At 36.0% G+C, this 19,177-nt stretch overlaps 1 protein-coding gene across 1 annotated transcript in view; it reads right to left on the bottom strand.

Annotated features, from left to right (window-relative positions):
- The window catches only part of LOC139690898 (spermatogenesis-associated protein 20), a 441,994-nt gene extending 423,295 nt beyond the window's left edge, over window positions 1-18,699 (bottom strand). The window contains exons 1-11 of the mRNA XM_071588518.1: window positions 18,621-18,699; window positions 18,243-18,420; window positions 18,024-18,164; window positions 17,698-17,917; window positions 17,467-17,613; window positions 10,272-10,595; window positions 9,191-9,370; window positions 8,467-8,712; window positions 4,804-4,996; window positions 4,490-4,658; window positions 2,102-2,322 (exon numbers count right to left, since the gene is read on the bottom strand). Coding sequence (XP_071444619.1) covers window positions 2,102-2,322; window positions 4,490-4,658; window positions 4,804-4,996; window positions 8,467-8,712; window positions 9,191-9,370; window positions 10,272-10,595; window positions 17,467-17,613; window positions 17,698-17,917; window positions 18,024-18,164; window positions 18,243-18,367 — 1,966 coding nt within the window. The 5' untranslated portion in view covers window positions 18,368-18,420; window positions 18,621-18,699. The remainder of the gene's footprint in view (window positions 1-2,101; window positions 2,323-4,489; window positions 4,659-4,803; window positions 4,997-8,466; window positions 8,713-9,190; window positions 9,371-10,271; window positions 10,596-17,466; window positions 17,614-17,697; window positions 17,918-18,023; window positions 18,165-18,242; window positions 18,421-18,620) is intronic.
- Window positions 18,700-19,177: the final 478 nt, after the last annotated feature.

The raw sequence follows: 19,177 nt of genomic DNA, 5'->3' as shown, positions 1-19,177 counted from the left end.
TAACAAAGAACTTGGGTTGTGCATGACCATTCAGACCATGAATAAATTTCATGGAAGATTATAGTGGCATGTTAATTAAATAAAAGGAATCATAGTAGTCTCATAGTTGCTCAGCATGGCCATAGGAAAACTTTTAACTGGTTGTTGTGTCTCAGTTATCTGATACTATATTTGTTGAAATATAATTATTTCTATGATAATAGAATTAAAATGTTTCAATTTTAGTTTAAAATTAACTGACCATGGAGTTAACAAACTGTGCCTTTCACAGAGTAATTTGATTGTGGATTTCAAATGCTTTGTGCTTGCACTTCTAAAACTTAAGAACAACTTAAGTTTTCAAAATTACAGTTGTTTAATTTTAAAATTCAGCGTGAAAACATAGAATGGTCTTTTCTATTGTTCTGGATATAAGTAATATTCAAAAATTGAAGCAGTCATAGCATCTAAAAGTTCCTGAAAATGTTAAATTATTTCACTATATTATATTTAATAGAATGAAACACTTTAAACCAATGCCTGCCCAAGTCTACATTCATAGAGCCAATTGACCTTGCCCTGGCATGATGGAAGGAGCTGGTTGGAGGAGGCTGGTGGTTAGGTAGGCCAATGCATGCCCGGATGCAACCCAATCAATATCACATTTGGCAAGAAGCATGTCAGTAACTCTATGAAGGTTTCAAAATACAGTAAAATAAATGAAATTTCCACCACAGAAGTATTCTATACCATATTTGTCCATGAAATGAATAGGGTAAAATGCCAAATCCGAGTAAAAAAACATGAGTATATGCATACATTATACAGCGCTAAAAAGCAATACTTCCCCCTGAGTTTCAATTGCAAATAAGAATCATTTCTTGTTTTCCACAAATCTAAGGATCTTGAGGAAGTTTTATGTGATGGAATGTGATGAAGCTTAGATATTAAGTGGAAATACTGATTTTATTAAAATTAATATGACACTAATCTCACACCATTCCAAAACAAAAAATTGAATATTCCTTTGCTTTCTTTTGATCTTGCAAAATAATCAGAAATTTCTTTTAATTTTTTCAGTCAACAGAAAAAACATGTAATTTCCCCTAAGATTGACTGCATCATAGGAATACTTTCATGTCAATTATCACAGGTTAAGTTTTGATTACAGCTAGTAATAAACTCAACTTATCTGTTCAATACGTCAAGATGGAGAATGGTACACACAGATTGGACCTTGCAGTTGATTTCCACGAGAGCTCATTAACCATGAGATCTTTCAGGACAAATGTATAAACTTAAATTGTGGAGCAACTTCAAATAGCGACTCATACCAGAAGGGACCCAATAAAAACAAATGAGGTTTTAACAAAGACGCAAATGAAAGATAAGTCATTTGACAGACACACTGACATCTCAGCTGAACTAGAAACTTCAAGTATGAGTACAAAGATAACAGAGAAGGAAATTATGTAGGTCAAAGATAAGGACAGTCTCACAATATGTATAGCATAATAGTTTTTAGGAACTATTCAAAATATACCTTTAGTAGGCAGAATATCTTGAAGATTGTAGCCCACGCAACTTATGTCAAAATAAACTCTGGATTACCGCCTTGACCAGCTAAATCATATGTAGTAGGTTTGAAATTCTCTGGTTGAACTTTTATATTCTCTATATGTCTTTGATTTAATGTCCTATTATCTTCTGATACTACACAGATTTTAATTTTAATGGTACCTGAGTATTTTTTACATTTATATGAACGTAATATTTTTCAACTGCGGAGATTTATCCTATATTTCCTATGTCATTATATCTAATACTTTTTTATCAGTAAAATTAAGTTGCAAATATTCATACATGGGTAGACATATTGGCCCATCACGAGTAACAATCAACCTTTACAGGAAACCTTACTTTCCATCGACACACATGTAATCCAATAAGGTGAGAACTCAACTGACAGTCATGAAACAATAATGTGCAATAACCAGTATACCTCTAGGGGTCACGACCAATGAAGTTAAAGAAGGTGCTACAAAATTACCTCCACTGGCATAGAGAGTGCATAGCCATGACTGCTCAATGGTTATAGAAAAGTAGAGTGAACTTCACTTACCTTCCTTGAGTCTGAGAAGTAAAACTGAATCAGCCGGTCCAGTAAAATATCCTCCATTTCCATCTGCATCCCAGAACAGAGCATCCTGCTTCTCTTGAAGCTTTTCTGCCCATCCTATCAGCCAAGAAATGACAGCAGGATCACGGCTACCTTCAGCAGTGTCCAAAAGGCCTTGTATCACAAACGCGTAGTCATCAGAAAACCCCTCTATGGGAACAGCACTGCACGTAAAAAAAGAATAGCATTAAAAACAACCGAAGTCATTAACTCTTGACTTAACAGTAGCATTAATTGGGACAGCCAATTGGCAGTTTTTTTTTAAATTTAGAATAGGAAGTACTCTGCTAGACCATACTTATATATATGTTTCTATATTTCAAAATGCCAATCTTTTAAGACAAGTTTTAATTTAATTTTTTTTCCATTAATACAGAACAATTTTTCTGAAGATTTTTTACTTATATTTTAAAGGTGACAGAATATGGCTGAAATATTACTCTGAGTTTTAGGAACACAGTACTTTTTTCCATCAAGTGATCATTGTTTGTGTACTGATTGTAATTTCCAATATTTACTAAGCCTGTTTATGTAATTTTTTAAGCACCTTTTATGACATGTTCATATAAATCATATTTGTCCTATTTGCACATACCTTTTTTGCATAAACCATATGCAACATCAAATTCCAAGCAAAGACCAATGCATTCAAACTAATAGCTATCCGCTTAATGAGGTGCAGAGAATATTACACTCTTAGTTAGTGATGAGCTTGTGATCTTGAAGCTCCTTTAAGTCAGTAGCACCCTTGCCCTGACCACATACCTTCTGACAAGAGTGCACGTCAGATCATGTTTACATAACACAGGTGGTTAGGGTGGCCAAGGATCTGACTCTCTTGAGGATAGTGGACAACAAAGAATTAGGTTCACATCGCTCATATGCCAAGGAAAGCAGCAAAGCTGAGCAACACTGGTGAAGGATTTCCAGACAACACAGATGCAAAGAGACGTGTTAAGTACTATTCATAGGATTAAATATAACTTCTAATTCCTTCAGAAGTACAGCTTAGTTTGATTGATGCGTGCAGACATGGTCATGACAAGGCCAGCCGATGATAACCTTCATGGTATTCCACCATGTCGAAATACTGTGGTAGATATCACGAGGTAAATAATACATTTTTGTTTTGCATTTTTTTGGTTTAGTCATTTATTTTTATCGGCAAAGTTACCACAAAATCCATAGTTTCTTTCAAGTTTGGTTTGAGGCACTGAGTGTTTCAAGAGAATTTCCAGCACTGAATACTAGATGCAAGCTTTAATTTTAACCAAATCCCAATGGCATGGGCGGGGAAGGTCACTGTGCAGGTAAAGCTCATATTGGTGCATGTGCATCTGTGTTTAGAGCAACAAATATGTTTCCAGAAAAGACAGAGGCAATGCAAAAATTTTCCCAGTGATGCTGCAGATGAAAAGAAGAAAACTTACAGCATTCCATCCCTTTCTCTTCAGTATTTCTTTATCTCCACTGCTTCAAATGTTCACTTTATTTTATCTGTGGTTATTTTTATCCTTGCCCTATTATTTTATTTGAATATTTTAGCTCACATTTTTAGTTTTAGATGAATTTGTATAATTTTGCTTAGCAGCACTGATATTCTTTAATTTGTATTCAATTATTATTCTATTCTACCACAAGTTATGAATAAAGACAAATTTTTCATTGTACTCATTTACCATCAATATTCTATAAAAAAAAGTTCCACAGGAGCTTCTTGGAAAGAATCAGTGCATCTTAAGACGTTTTGCTACGGAAATAAGTTCATAAAGCAAGAAAAACCAAATGGCCATCATTTAAAAATTTACAATGTCCTTGGCAAAGATAAGGGTATTAGCAAGCCCAGTAAATTTCACCTTAATGGCCACTTTGTTGGCCATCAATTTCACAATTTTTCTGATAGATGCATTTTGCATTGAATTGCCTATCTGGCCAAATAAAAATAATATCGCAATCAAAGTCTGACCACTGTGGGTGAATATATACCTACGTGTGACACAGGTAACAACAGTAATGGATTAAATGAATTTCCAAATTAAATTTTCTACGTTTTCTTACTGCACTCTTTTGACAGGGATGTTTCACAAAATAAGAGGTTCATTAATAACATCAGACTTATTCTCTAAGGTAGTGTACAATTTTAAATAATCAAAGTGGGAAAAACAATAACAATAGGAATAGGCTCATATTTTCAGAGCAGTAATAAAATTCACCAGTGAGTTTCTCAAAAAGTTTCAGTCCCAACAGAACTAACTTTTGATTATTATGCATAACTTTATGTTTATATAGTCATCTACATTTCTGACGACCAATATCAAACGTAATGCTTACATTTGAGCAATGTTTCCATCAGATCCTCTATAGCAGGAGCGAAGAAGTTTCCCAGATTCCTTTTGATAAAGATATTTTTCAATGAAACGAGCAGCTTTAACTGCCCTTTCAACATATTCTACATCCTGTAAAGCTTGACCAGCCTTTGCGTAGCCCGAAATCATCAAACCTGAAATGAACCAATTACAAATTAGGGGCAGAGTCTCTCAAATTTCTCAGCTTTCTTTGAGAATATCTGAAAGGATGTTCTTTTTTCTTTGTAGGAAACAACAATGGAGAATAATGAGATAAAATGCAGTAAAAAGAAAATTTACCATTCCATGCAGTCACCATTTTGTCATCTAAATGTGGGCGAGGCCGCTTCAATCTTTCAACCCTTAAAATGTCACGACAACGTTGCAGAGCATCCATGGTCCTTTCAATCGTAAGCCCAAATGCCTCTGAGGTTTCTTGCTCACTGCCCTCCACAGTGAGAACATTTTTGCCTTTCAACTCATCATGTGGATCCTATGATAGAAGAATAAAATAAATAAAACTAATAAGCATGCAATTGAAATACTTATAGATGCATATACTGTGTAACTTTCAAATGTTTTTATAGGCTGCAGTGAGACTTCATTTGTCAGTTGGAAATGCATTCCTGAACTTTCAAAGAAAAAATTTGGAACACAGAAAATCCCCATCATTATTCTTCTGTTATATACAGACTGGGATAACCTGTTTTATAACTTTTAAGAACTTGCAAAACTTTCACCACAATTACCCAAGGAATAATACATTCCTCTCAAGTAGCTCAGAAAAACTGGAACAGAGCATAGGCATTTGACGTCCATTTACAATATTTAGACCAAAATCATTTGAGAGTATGATTATTATGACCAGTGTATAGCACTGACATTTATAGTGACCCACAACAATTTAAGAAAAATTCACATAATTTTAAAATTACACCAAATAAAACAAAATTTTTGGGTTGTACCATAGTTTTAGAAAAAATATTTGTATTCAATGCATCATAGAAGTAAGCAATAAAGGAGGTAAGCAAAAAATCTGAACGGAGGATTTCAATGTATTTTACATGTATTTAGAGGAAAATAATAGATAAATTTGGCCAAAGTATCAATTTATTGATTGTAACTATTCAACATTATGGAAAGAAAATAATAAGGTACACTCAAGGCTCCTTGCCCTTGAACTTTGCAAGTTCGCCAAAAATACCAGCAAATGGTTAAATTTGTATTCTCGGTTATGCATAAAGAGTTTTCCATTTTGCTTCACAATTCTGTTACAAAATAGGCTAAGTTTTTCAATTTTTGCATGCACATGTTTGCATTTTGTTCATAACATCTCAGTACCTATTAGTAGGAGTAAACTCTGTTGTGATTTATTTTGAAGTGAATTTGACTAAATTTGAATCACATTAATATCATAGAGATTAGTAAAGAGATATTAAGGCTGGTATCAATGATGAGTAGAAATGAAATTTCAGGATTAGGGTTGAGCTTGAAAAAACTAAATATTTTAGGGGCTATACTAGGGAAATTACAACTTTTCATTTTTTTCTATAGAAATTAATTTAAAAGAAAATGCCTCATAGCATAAATAACTAAAGGATAATGAGCACAAATACTGATAAACATATAACTAAAAATAGAGACTGTATAATCTCCCTGAACCTTCATCTACGGTCTTGAGCATTATTACCGAGATAACATTAAAATACAATTTACTACCACCAAAGGAATTATATGATTTGTACCTAAGGTTTTATCTAACTCAAATAATTGTATACATGTCATCATGGTTTTTTGGTCGCTTCCACATTGTTCCACCTTACTGGCAGACGGTTTGATGGCAATGCAGTCAGCATCAAGTCTAAAGACTTTAGACCTGCAGATACTGTGAAACCAGATGCCATATATTCCATAATCATGGAACAACATGATAGCAACATGAACACCACGCAAGCATCTGACGGTACACCAAGTGAAATCCTCTGCAGCAAATAATTGTTTAATTTAAACAAGTATCATAATTTTTATGTAATATTAATACATTAAATGAGATGACCAAGCTATAATGGCTTTTATGAATGAGCTTCATCCTATGCCTCTCACAATGATTCTGTAAAGCACAAAAATGATTGCATCCATAACCTGACGGGCTTATCTGACTATTCCATAACTTTCCATTGATTTCCGTATTTATAGTTTATATTATTTCTTCTGCAACACATTGTGCCTATTTTAAGACTCCACCTTTCCTTAACTGCTCCTGCCTCATTACACTCACTCAATCATATCAAAAGATAGCTCACACTTATCCCACTTCAATGCAATTTAAGTCTCTACATTACATTTTCACACCCAATTTTTTCTTTTTATCCTCTTAAAATTTCAATTATATATTTTAATAGCCAAATTATGATCTAAGTCTGCCTTTGCCCTAGAGATTGGGTGCACCTACAATGAAGCAAGTGAAGCATCACCTCATTACTTGAATAAAGAGCTTACTAAAATGTGATTTTGTAAAAATGCAATAATAAAATACTTTCAGCACTAAATTCAGCGGCCATCCACTGCTTAGCACTCTATTCAAGTATGCTTGCCCTCTCCACTGCCAGTGTCACTTTTTGGCTCTGAAAAAACTACATGGACACCAACTGAGGCAGCAGAGAAAATGCATCACTTTGCTATCTGGAGACTAACTTGTCCGTCGGTTAGTCATGGCAATTTTTTACTCAGGAGCGGGGAATGTGAGTGAAGACTTGCATCATTGTTCGTGCAAACAATACATACATTATTCAGGGTTGATGTAATGAGTAGAGTGGGAATGCTGCCATATTATCAGTCACTTATATAAGTCACACAACTGGAGTCAAGCATGTTTTCTTGGAGTGCATTTCATTATACAAGTGAGACTAAAATAAGTGTAATAAAGAATGTACACTGAAAAACACCTTCGCATAAAATTCATGGGCTGTTACTGGAAATATTTTCTGCGTGACCTTTCCTGAATATTCATTTCATACTGCAGTCAAAATGTCACATGATATTTTTCAAATCAGCAAAAAGTATTATAGGTATTCAGAGGTACAGGTACAATGCCTTTGTTTCACAATGTTCAGATACATGGATCAATTTTTAACTTTAACTAAACCAAGTACAAAATTGCATTTTTCCTAAGCATGTAATTACACAGGAGATGCATAATTAAACTGTCCCATGAACTCAGTATTCGATATAAGCATCATAAATAAAGAATATATTTTCAACTTGATTGAATCCCAAGGTATTTCTTTCCTACAGTAAATGTCTCCTTTTTTGCCATGCATTACAAACTTCAGATAAACTTGGGTATTTGAAGAGTTTGGGCTAAGGAGCAAAAGTCAGTATGATTAGATTGGGGTATATATGGTTAACAGAAAAAGAATAATTCCTAGGGGTTATGCCCGGAGGAAAAATAATGACAGTTTTAAAAGGAAAAATGATAAAATAAAAAATCTACTTCCTAGCGAAGAGGCTAGACAGCAGTATGGGAAATGGAAATTAACGGTGATATCGACCAGAGTATTGTAGTTCACCATGAATAACTATTCAGACTAGCATAAAAGTTACAATGTAGAGCTGGACAAAAATTATATTCACTGGTGAAGAGAATGGAAACTTTACAAAATTCCATAAAAATACATATTTTCGATGGATGTCTCATGTTTGGTTTCACCTGGAAGGATGAAACCTTTTTCCTTAATGTGATACATGCATATTTAATTAAAAAATAGATCAACATCATTAAATTATGGTGAGTAAAAAATTGGTTATTATTTTGTGGGATGTTTAAGTATATAAAGTTATAAACATTGCATTCATGCATTAAACACTAATTAAGGGTAATTCAATAATTAATCAATTACCAGGTTTTGAAATGTTTTGATCATTCATCAAGATGAATACATTAATGAAAGCTTGGGAGCCTACCTGATAAGGATTGACATTTCCTGTTGGTTTGACTCCATAGTGATGAGAAAACAGCTGAGCCAATGTAACTTTGGATGCCACCTCACCATCATCTGCATCAGCTGATTCACTTTCTCCTAATATAGGTTGACTTAGAAGCCTATTGACATCATCTTGGGTCCACACACAAAATGCTCCTTCCTTTTTCTCCTTCGCACCAATAAATGGGTAAGAATCTGCATCTTCAGCACTGTAGAACCCTCCTGACTGTGAGGAGTATTCAGGTTAATTCCTTCTTAACATCATTCATCTGAACATACACATAATACCATACATGAAAATGGTTTATAAAATTAGCTAAATATGTATTTAAAATACCCTTTGTCACATTCTTAGATTTTTGAGTTAATGTTGATAGTTGACAAAACAAATAGAATCCATTAAAGAGGTGTAATTCACAAACATTTATTAGCAAATTCAATTTTACCCCAAATGTTTTGTCAATTGTATGTATTTCTTGAGTGATTGGTTTAATGCATATCTAAATAAATTGGCATCACCTAAATATTGGTTTAACATTTACTGCACTCACTAGAGAAGACACTAAACTTAATCAACTGATGAATTCACAGAAAGATAAAAAATTTACCACAATGCTTAAAATAATATTTTTGAGACTGAAAAAAAAATTTGTAATAATGCAAATTTTTCAGCCCTTTTTATTATATATAAAGCAAATACACACCTCATGACTCAAATCCCTAGACACATATGTCAAAATATCCCTGACTGTATCAGCAAAAAATTCATCTCCTGTGGCAAGGTATCCCTCTGAGTACACAACTGCAAGCTGAGCTTGATCGTAGAGCATTTTTTCAAAATGGGGTACATGCCAGCGATCATCTGTTGAATACCTGGCAAATCCCTGGAAAGTATATTTACATTATTCACACTAATGATTATTCTTTATGATAAACAAATTTAACAATTATAGCACTGACATTCCATTCCCATTTTTGCCAAGAGCCTCCAAGTCTGGAGGTTCTTAGCTAAAATGCAATAGTTTAACAAATTCACGACATATGTTATACTTACATTTTGGAAAGCTTAACATACAAGATATTTAATAGCACTGATTTAAATTCTATAATTAAACGGGACAAATATTATCCAAATGTACCGGTTATGTTTTTCTAGTAAGATCTGGTACCTGAAAAATCACATAGCTTGGGTGGAGCTGCAGGTGCTCAGAGAGGCTTTCCCAGGAATTGAACCCTGGCCCTCCGGTCGGTAGTCCAATGCTCTACCCCCTGGACTACTGTGACCCTCACCAAAGTACCATTTTGGTAAAAATAATTTACTAATAATTTGAAATAAAAACAATAAATATGAAAGTCTTTAAAACTTACCCAACTATTGTAGCAATATAAAATGTGTCAGCAATGGGTACTGGAGCTCACACAAGGGGGAACTCTGAGCAAGTGGGCTGAAGTCGAGGAGAAGGGATAAGTGAAAGTGAGAAGGGGAAAGGAATGCTATGGAAAATATGATGTTAAATGGAGGAGCACAACAGAACATGACAATGTAGACAAGGAATTGGTTGATGACCTTGCACCCAAAGCCAAGAGTAAAGGAAGTACATGCCATCCCCATTTTGGAGACATTTTGAAAATTCTTATAACAAAACTACATTCTTCCAGTGGAAAAATACAATCAAAGCTGTTGCCACCCTCTACAGCACAGTTCAATATAACCTTACACATTTGCATTTTTTGGATTAAGATCTCTAATTTTTCCAGGAATAATTTTTATGACAGCTTCAATACCTGTGAAATGTGATCATGCATTCCTCCTCGAGCCATCATGCGCAGCGTGTGACTGCACATTTCCAAAGCATGCTTGCCCGCCTCACTGGTCGGTTCACGAGCAAAGAGGTGAAGCAGAAAAACTAAATTTGAAGGCTGGGGAAATTTTGGGGCTCCACCAAAGCCCCCAAACCGTGGTTCATAGCTTTTGGACAGCTGTGTGCAGCATTTATTCCATGAATCGCTCCCTGGCACGCTGGTTCCACCGCCAACGCCACCCATTTGGCGCAGTATGTGGACAACCTTTGAGCCAGAGTCTGTGAATTTTTGACGATCTTCTTTCCACTGCAAAGTAGTGTTAGAAGGGAAGATTACAGAAAAATGGATGTACATGAACAGAACAAAAATTAATGCACAATTAAAAATTCTATCGTCAGTTATAACGCTCGAATGTTTTAGCATAACATTCTACGTATCAAGCACGTCATTTTCAACAGGATGATACTGCAGATGTACTTACAACACCTAAAATATTGAATTTGTTGCTTGTAATGGAATATATTATTGTAAGCAGTAAATTAATAGTAATCAATAGCTAATTAATAATAATTGATTGATAATAATAATTAATAATTATTATGAACTTATTACTTAATAAAACCCTATCATTTTCATACCCTTCAATAATTTTAAATTATGTAAGTGCAGTAACAGTGGTTTCCATTCCAGATTATAGTTGATTCTTATAATTTAACTACTGCTGTAAGTAACATCAGCATGATGATGACAAACTTGACAGGTTTAAGAGCCTATGCATTCTAATGACATAGAGATTTTCTGATGGAAGCAATGATACATGCTTACTAGCACGTTGACCCATGCCAGATAGGTCAAAGGTTAGGAGCTAGACACAAGGTAATCCAATTAGCAGCTGTTCCTCAGTGCGGCAGCTGAAAAGGCATCAGACCCTAGTGGAAGCCATTGAGTGATGGACTTAAATTAAATAAACAATTGAGGTAGGAAAAAGGAAACCACATAGAGCATTTTTTCCATGAATTAATGATGCACACAAATATAGAAATAATTCCTGGCAACTATGGAAATAGGCCTATTGGGTCATGAAGCATTCCCAGTAGCTGGAGAGGAAAGGTTTATGTAGCCATCATCAGACAAAATCCTAGCAAAGTCGATGCGATACTATCAACAGCAAAGTAGGTACAGAAGAGGACAGAAGCAGTTTAAATATAGACTTGGAATGCCAACATTTTATTGAGTACAGGGAAATAATAAAATATATATAGGGTGGAACATGGAGAGAGAAAATATATGAGGGTTGTCCAGAGAGTAACCTCCATTATGCTATTAAAAAATATGCAGGAATAGTTACAGAAAATGTATTATATTCATCTCAAAACTACATATTTCTACTATTTTTATACATTTTCGCCAAACAGATTTAAACATTTATCACTTCTCTGAGCTAGTTTTCAAATTCCTTCAGCATAAAACTCTGTCACCTGAGATCGCAGCCAACCAATGATAGCATCTTGAAGTTCCTCAGCAAGATGGCCACAAAACATGTAACAGCCTAACTTTTCAGTCATGTTTCCAAGCAACACCAATCATATGGAATTTGTGGAAAACTTCTACAGATTTTAGATATTGTAAAATGCTAATTTCCATGAACTTTTTCATCAATTTTCAGGGGCAGTTCATTGTTCACCATAGACGGGCGGTCACTTCTGTCATCATCATGGACATTAGTCAACTTTTCAGTCGTGTTTCCATGCACAGTATTATAAATGTGTGGAAAACTATCTAAAGATTTCGAGTATTCTGAAATGCTGGTTTTCACAATTTCTTTCATCAATTTTCAGGTGCAGTTCATTGATCACAACAAATGGGCAGCCACTTCTGTCATCATCATGGACATTTGTGTTCACTCTTAAACGAATGACAATACTGGTGCCCAGCTTTTGTCACCCTTCACATTTGGTCCATGCAGAGCACAACTTTCCTGATGAATTACTGCAGCTTGGAAACTTTTTTATCAGTAAAAACCATAACACTGAACGGACTTAATATTTGGTGGGAATTGCAATTGTAGTGTTCATTTTGATTCGCTATTGTAACCAAAAGACAAGTGGTGTGACCTTCCCACCACAGCAGCTCGAGGTGTACTAGCCTCTGGTGTGGATTAATACAGTGGCCATTTGGCTCCCTCCACTACTTCTCACACTAAAGGAAAACGGAGGTTACTTTCTGGACAGCTCTTGTAGATATTTTAGGGCAGTGCAAGGTGATGGAAGGATAACAGGAACTGCTGAAGTGACAGTTAAAGATTAATATACAAAAGAGATGATGAAAGCCAGCAAGGGATGGCAGTAGTATTGAACAAAACAGAAGGAAGAATAATAGTAAACATATAGCAGGTGAGTGATAGAATATCATTTGCAGAAGTAAAAACTGACCCAATGAACATGATTCATACATAATTTAGTGCAAATCAAGTGCTCCTTCGAAATTTAACAGGATAAAACTGGAAAGAGTGAAGAGGAAATAAAATTTACAAGCATGCACTGGAATGAAAAGGAAGGAGTACTGGAGGCAGAAGAAAAATTTGATGAGTGAGGACATGGATATGGATAAAGAGGACGAAAGACGAGCATTTCAGAAAAAAAGAGATATTGAAAGTTGGAAATGGAACTCTGGGAAGAGTAAATATTAAACAGACAAGGAAGCCATTTATCACAAATGAGATGATTTTGAAATTGACAAGAGAAGGAAATGGAAGACCATAATTATGAAGGAAGTACAAAGAGTTGAACAATTAACTGAGATGGGAACTGCAGGGGCAGTGAGAAGTGTTTACACATTGTTTTTCTAATACTATTTATATTTTTATTGGCCAAAATACCAATGTTGATATAAGGTGAATATAATATTTATTTTGATTATTGCAATTAATGAAATCAGAGTGATTTTATATTTCCTGAGGAAACTTAGAAATATTGCTCATAAATGTTAAATATAAAATTATTTACAACCATAAGTGCTCAACCCAAAGAAATAAACCATGTTCATGTATTGCGACTGAATTTTTTTATTGTTTCAAATCTCACACATGGTTATATTCTACTGCAATTCTTTCTTCCTGCAATCCATCCTTAATTTTTTTATATTCTTATTAAATGTTGGCCACTAGAGTAGCTTACTAGGTTGTTATGGGCCTTCAGCTACTACCTGGAATGTTAACTGCTTGAATTAGAATAGGATCCCCCAAGGGAAAACCCCTGTAATTTTTCCAAATGCCAAATTTTAAAGCAGCTCTCAGTACAAGGTATTCATGGTGCAGATCAAGGAGATCAGTCCGTCATCAACAGCCACAGCTTCGGGTGAGAAAATAGTTCACAGAGTCGGATGAAGTGCTGCGATGTGGAAGGTAACGGGAAACCATCCCATTAGCCTCCAAGGAGATGCTGCCCCGCACTCTACCTATTTATGACATGATGGCATCCTTCCCAGTAAAATAGTCCCCCAATCAGATCTCTGGGTGGGAACTACTGGGAAGGGTACATCGGTCAGGAAAAACAGATGTGGGATAGGCGCAAGGAATGTAAGATCCTTAGGGCTGGCCAGAAAGCTGGAGAACACCAAGACAGAAATTGAGAGGATGGGTATAGGCATCCTCGGAGTTAGCGAGATCAAGTGGATGGGAGCAGACGACTACTTGAGCAATGGATATTGAGTTATATACTCAGGAGACGACCTGAGAATTGAGAAAGTAAATCTCATCATATTGGGAGACTGGAACGCAGTTGTAGGAGAAGGAAAAGAAGGATGAAGCATCAAAAATTTCAGGCTGGGACAACAGAATGCCAAAGGAGAAAGACAAGTCAAGTTCTGCAATCAGAAAAATATGGTATTAGCTAACACCCTCTTAGGACAACATCGATGAAAAAGGTACACATGGAAGATACCAGGGGATATCGCAGGATACCAAATGGACTACATACGAGTAAGAAGGAGATACAAGAACCAGGTGAAGCAGTGCAAGAGCTACCCCGGTGTAGACATAAATAGCAATCACAACCTAGTAATCATGGAGACCAAGAGCCAACTTTGCTACAAGAAAATTAAGAAGACCAAACAAGAGCTAAGGTGGGACTCAAAATGGCTGGTGGAAAGAGAAAACAGAGAAAGATTTGCCACGGCCATTGACAGCAAACTAGATGATGAAGGAGAAAGAAGCACCAAAGAGAGATGGGATGAACTGAAAGGGCAATCGCAGAAGTTACAAAGGAGAAACTGGTGAGAAAGAGAGCCAACATGAAGGAACCATGGATCACAACGGAGATAAGGGAAATAATAAAAGAAAGAAGAAAATACAAGAATGCCAGGCCATGATAATGAGGAAAGGCTCTACAAGAGGCTTAAAAACCAAGTCAACCAACACTGCAAAAAGGCTAGGGAGAATTGGATAGAAGGTTGCTGTGAGGAAATCAACGAGCATATGAAGAAGGGGAACACTGACACAGCATATAAACTGGTGAAGAAACATTTCAGAGAAAGGAAAATTGAAAGCAACAACATCAGGAATGTAAACAGGGATAAACAGATAGAAGGTAAAGATATTGGCAATAGATTGAAGCATTACATCGAAAAACTCTACCGAGGTCCGAGGTCACTGGAAGAAAACCTGATGAGGATGAGATAGAAACAGATGACGAAAACCAGGGCTCATACATGCTAAGGAGCGAATTCGATAAAGCAGTAAAAGACATTGAGAAAAACAAAGCTCCTGGAGAAGACAAAATTGACAGAGACATTATCAGGGTACTAAGAAACAAAGCCAAGGGCAATCTGTATGGAATAATCAAAGATATCTGCAAAGATGGAAGACTTCCTGAAGACTTTCAAAGGAGTGTGATGATCGTGATACCAAAGAAGACGAGGACAGAGAAATGTGAGGAACACCAAATCTTGAATCTTGTGTCACATGCATCAAAAATACTTACACTAGTAATAAGTCGAAGGATGGAAAGGAAAATTGAAGATAACCTATCGGAAAACCAATTTGGTTTTAGGAAAAACAGAGGAATCAGGGAAGCCATACTCTGTGTGAGAATCGAGGTAGAGAAAACAATACATGTGAACAAGCAACTGTATGTGGAACTCGTGGACTTGGAGAAAGCCATCGAAAATATGGAATGAAACAAGATGTTTGGACTGCTGGAAAAAATTGGAATAGATTACAACGACAGAGGAATAATCTATCAGCTATACATGAAGCAAGTAGGCACAATGGGAATGAGAGATGGAAGCCATGCAGAGGCTAAAATTAACAAAGGAGTTAGACAAGGATGCAACCTCTCACCTGCATTGTTCAACATGAACCTGGAGGAGGCAATAAGAGAAGCACAAGGCATAGGATTAAATAAAATTAGGATCAATGGAGACGTAATAAACATGCTATGCTTTGCCGATGATATTGCAAAGATAGCAGAAAACCAGGAGGATCTGTACAGGTCACTAAATGTATTGGATTAAGTTCCACAAAGATACAACCGAAACATAAACAAGACAAAGACTAAAATCCTAGTATGTAGAAGAGAGAAGCAGAATACAGTAGTCACATTGAAAGGACAAAAATTAGAGCAAGTGAATTCCTTCACCTATCTTGGAAGTACCATCACAGGAGACGGAAGAAGTACTATACACATCAAGCGAAGAATAGCTCAAGCTAAGAGAGCATTCACAATGAAAAGACAACTGCCGTGTTCAAAGAAGATAGAACTACAGAAAAGGGAAACAATATATGAAAACATTCCTATGGAGCGTGGCGCTCTATGGATCAGACGCATGGACCATCAGAAAAGTAGACCAGAAAAGGCTAGAAGCATTCAAAACCTGATGCTGGAGAAGGATGCAAAAGATCAAATGGACGGAGGAAATAAAAAATGAAGAATCATACAGAAGAAGAGACAAAGAACGGACCTCATGGAACACCATAGAGAAAAGAAGAACCAGATGGATTGGCCGCACCCTGAGGCACAATGGATTCGTGAAGAATTAAATAGTAGGAAAAATAAAGGGAAAATTCTCAAGAGGAGGGCCAAGGGATGGGACAAATAACGAAGAAAGTACATTGCAAAAAATACCAGGAAGTATGCCGATTAGCATCAGATAGGGTAGGATGGAGGGCTGCAGTCAACCAATCAAAGGACTGAACGACCGACCGATGATGATGATGCCAATGTTTATTTCAGAGTCAGTACCATTTAGAATCTGCTTGCTCCAGGTTAAATCTTAATTGACATCATCAGCATCCCTGCTCCATGCAAATGTAACTATGAACTTCCTTCATTGAAGCATAAGTATAATCATGAATACTGACCCCAAATCCTAAGTCACACAGGCAGTATAACACAAGAGATGACACTGGCTCATTTCTTGTAACTTGGAACCTCTTGTTTTAATGAGAATTAATGGAACTAATTAGCCAGTGCCCTAAACAAAGACCTAATCAATAAGCTGAATGCTGCTAGAAGAAATACTCCCATGAAGTAATTTAACTGAGGATATGACTGAAAATTTACATCAAGAACTCAAGTCTTGAGGTGGAATGATTAGAATCTCATTTTGTAGCATGCAATTACTTGGAGATTATGCTTTAACATTTCCTTAAAGTGGTTATCACTAATCAAACGATAAACCATCACCAGCAGAGGAAATTTTAAACAACATGACTGTTTGTTATAATTTCCCCATCACTGGAGAAATATTTGAAAACATCAGAATTTCCTGACTAATTACTGAAATTTGATAAAATAGTTAAATACAAGTCAAGGAAGCCCTGGAAAAAAATTGATATCTAGTGAAAGCCTGCACAAGGATATTAAAATTGAGTATTGCTACATAGGTTCTTAACCATATGGCAAAAGAGATTGCAAATGTTAGATCTAACCAGCCGAATAGGCATATTTTAAGTCTATGAACGAATTTGGCACATTTCATGCAGGAATCTCCACAATACTGCAGGCTGAAAAAATATCGGATGAAGGATTAACAATTTCTAACTTGAGTAATTCTGATGTTATTATCAAATCATGAATATCCATCAATATTGCTACACCAAGGAACAGAGGACAACATTCGAGACAACTTTATTTGCCAAACCCTTCAGGCCAGCAAAATATGAGTTCAGAGCTACTACCTGCTTGGCTAAAGCTTCCAAGACAGACTTGAAGCCTGGTCGTCCATAATAGCGATCTTCTGGGGGGTAATAAGTTCCTCCATAAACAGGAGTCAAATCTGGTGAAAGCCAAACACTCATTGGCCATCCTCCACTCCCAGTGGTAGCCTGAGTTGGAGAAGAGAAAAATCATTGCTGACGACCATCAAAACAAGAGATTTTAAAAAATGCTACCAGAAGGGTGTGACTAACCTGCACAAAAGTCATGTACATCTTGTCAACGTCAGGTCTCTCTTCACGATCAACTTTGATGTTTACGAAGTGTTTATTCATAACTTCGGCAATGTCTGGACTTTCAAATGACTCTCTTTCCATAACATGGCACCAATGGCATGTCGAATACCCCACTGACAAAAATATTAGCTTGTCTTCTTTACGAGCTTTCTCGAAAGCTTCATCTCCCCACGGATACCTATTATAAGGATGGAAAAATTATATTGACCACTACAACTTGCTTCCGCGGTATCAGGTAAAATTTTAATGAGCATTGGCGATTTATATTTTCCGGTGATATTCACCATTCGACAGGATTTTCCGCATGCTGTAGAAGGTATGGCGACTTCTCCAGTGATAGGCGATTTTGGAATTTCTTTTTCGCTGTATCTGATCCACTAGCCATTACAGCGGATGCGTGTAAATCTCGTCTATAAATGCAGGAACTGTGAGAGAAATACGATAGAATAACTCCAAATATATCAATTCAGAACATGGACGAACAATTATCAAAATAAGTGTACCGTTCAGATAGACAGGGCTTTATAACGTTGGATGATGAACCACAATTAGAGCGAAATTCTCGTATAGGCAGTCTTCTTGTCAAACCCAAGACAGCTGACCCATATATAATTCTTACACAAATCATAAATGGGATTTAATTAGATAACCTTTTCTTTGAAGACCCAGGTTTATTAAGAGCTGAAAGGAAAACAAAACGGCTCGCTTTTTAAATATAATAAAGGGTTAACGCCAGCATATTAAACGCCATAATTTTCATTTGATTCACTGTCACTCCCACACGGCGCCGGTTAATTACGTCCACAAGCATGCATGATTGAAAGAATAATAATAAAAGCTACTCTGCCCTTACTAACAACACACATCAAAAATTACAATACCTATTCCTCACACTTTCGTCTTTAATTTACGAAAATGATTTCGAGTTGCATAACCCCATTCGTTTGTTCTCAAAGTGCGATAATCACGAAAGCGCCAATATGGAGATTGTGAAAGCAGGTGGAATTGAAATAGGTCATTGAAGTGAATTTACAAGGTCGTGACCCAAATATATAAGTGTAAATATGACCTTTAATCATATCGTGTGACGAATGTAATGTATTAGGAAAAGTTTTGAAAAAATACTGTATCGTTAGTGTTCGGTCATTCTTTCCTTAATGGCTTTGCTTTGCTACGCACATAAATTGTGTTTACGTCGCTCACTGAAAGTGAGTGTACACGGCTAGTTGTCAATTATTGTTGTTATCGTCAAGGGTTGGAATATATCAGAAAACTGTTTCCTTTCAGAATTGTGGCTACTGTCCGCGGAAAATCATTTTTTTATTCAATAATTGGTACTTTCTGAAGAAAGAACTCTCAAGCCGTGGAATATGCAGCAATACAGGGTACTCTTCAGGTACGCAAAATGCAGTGGACTCACTAGGAAAATCATTTGTTC

Source organism: Hetaerina americana, unplaced genomic scaffold, assembly GCF_022747635.1.
Source record: "Hetaerina americana unplaced genomic scaffold, ioHetAmer1.1.p SCAF_3, whole genome shotgun sequence".
NCBI lineage: Eukaryota > Metazoa > Arthropoda > Insecta > Odonata > Calopterygidae > Hetaerina > Hetaerina americana.
This window is presented reverse-complemented; position numbering and strand designations above follow the sequence as displayed.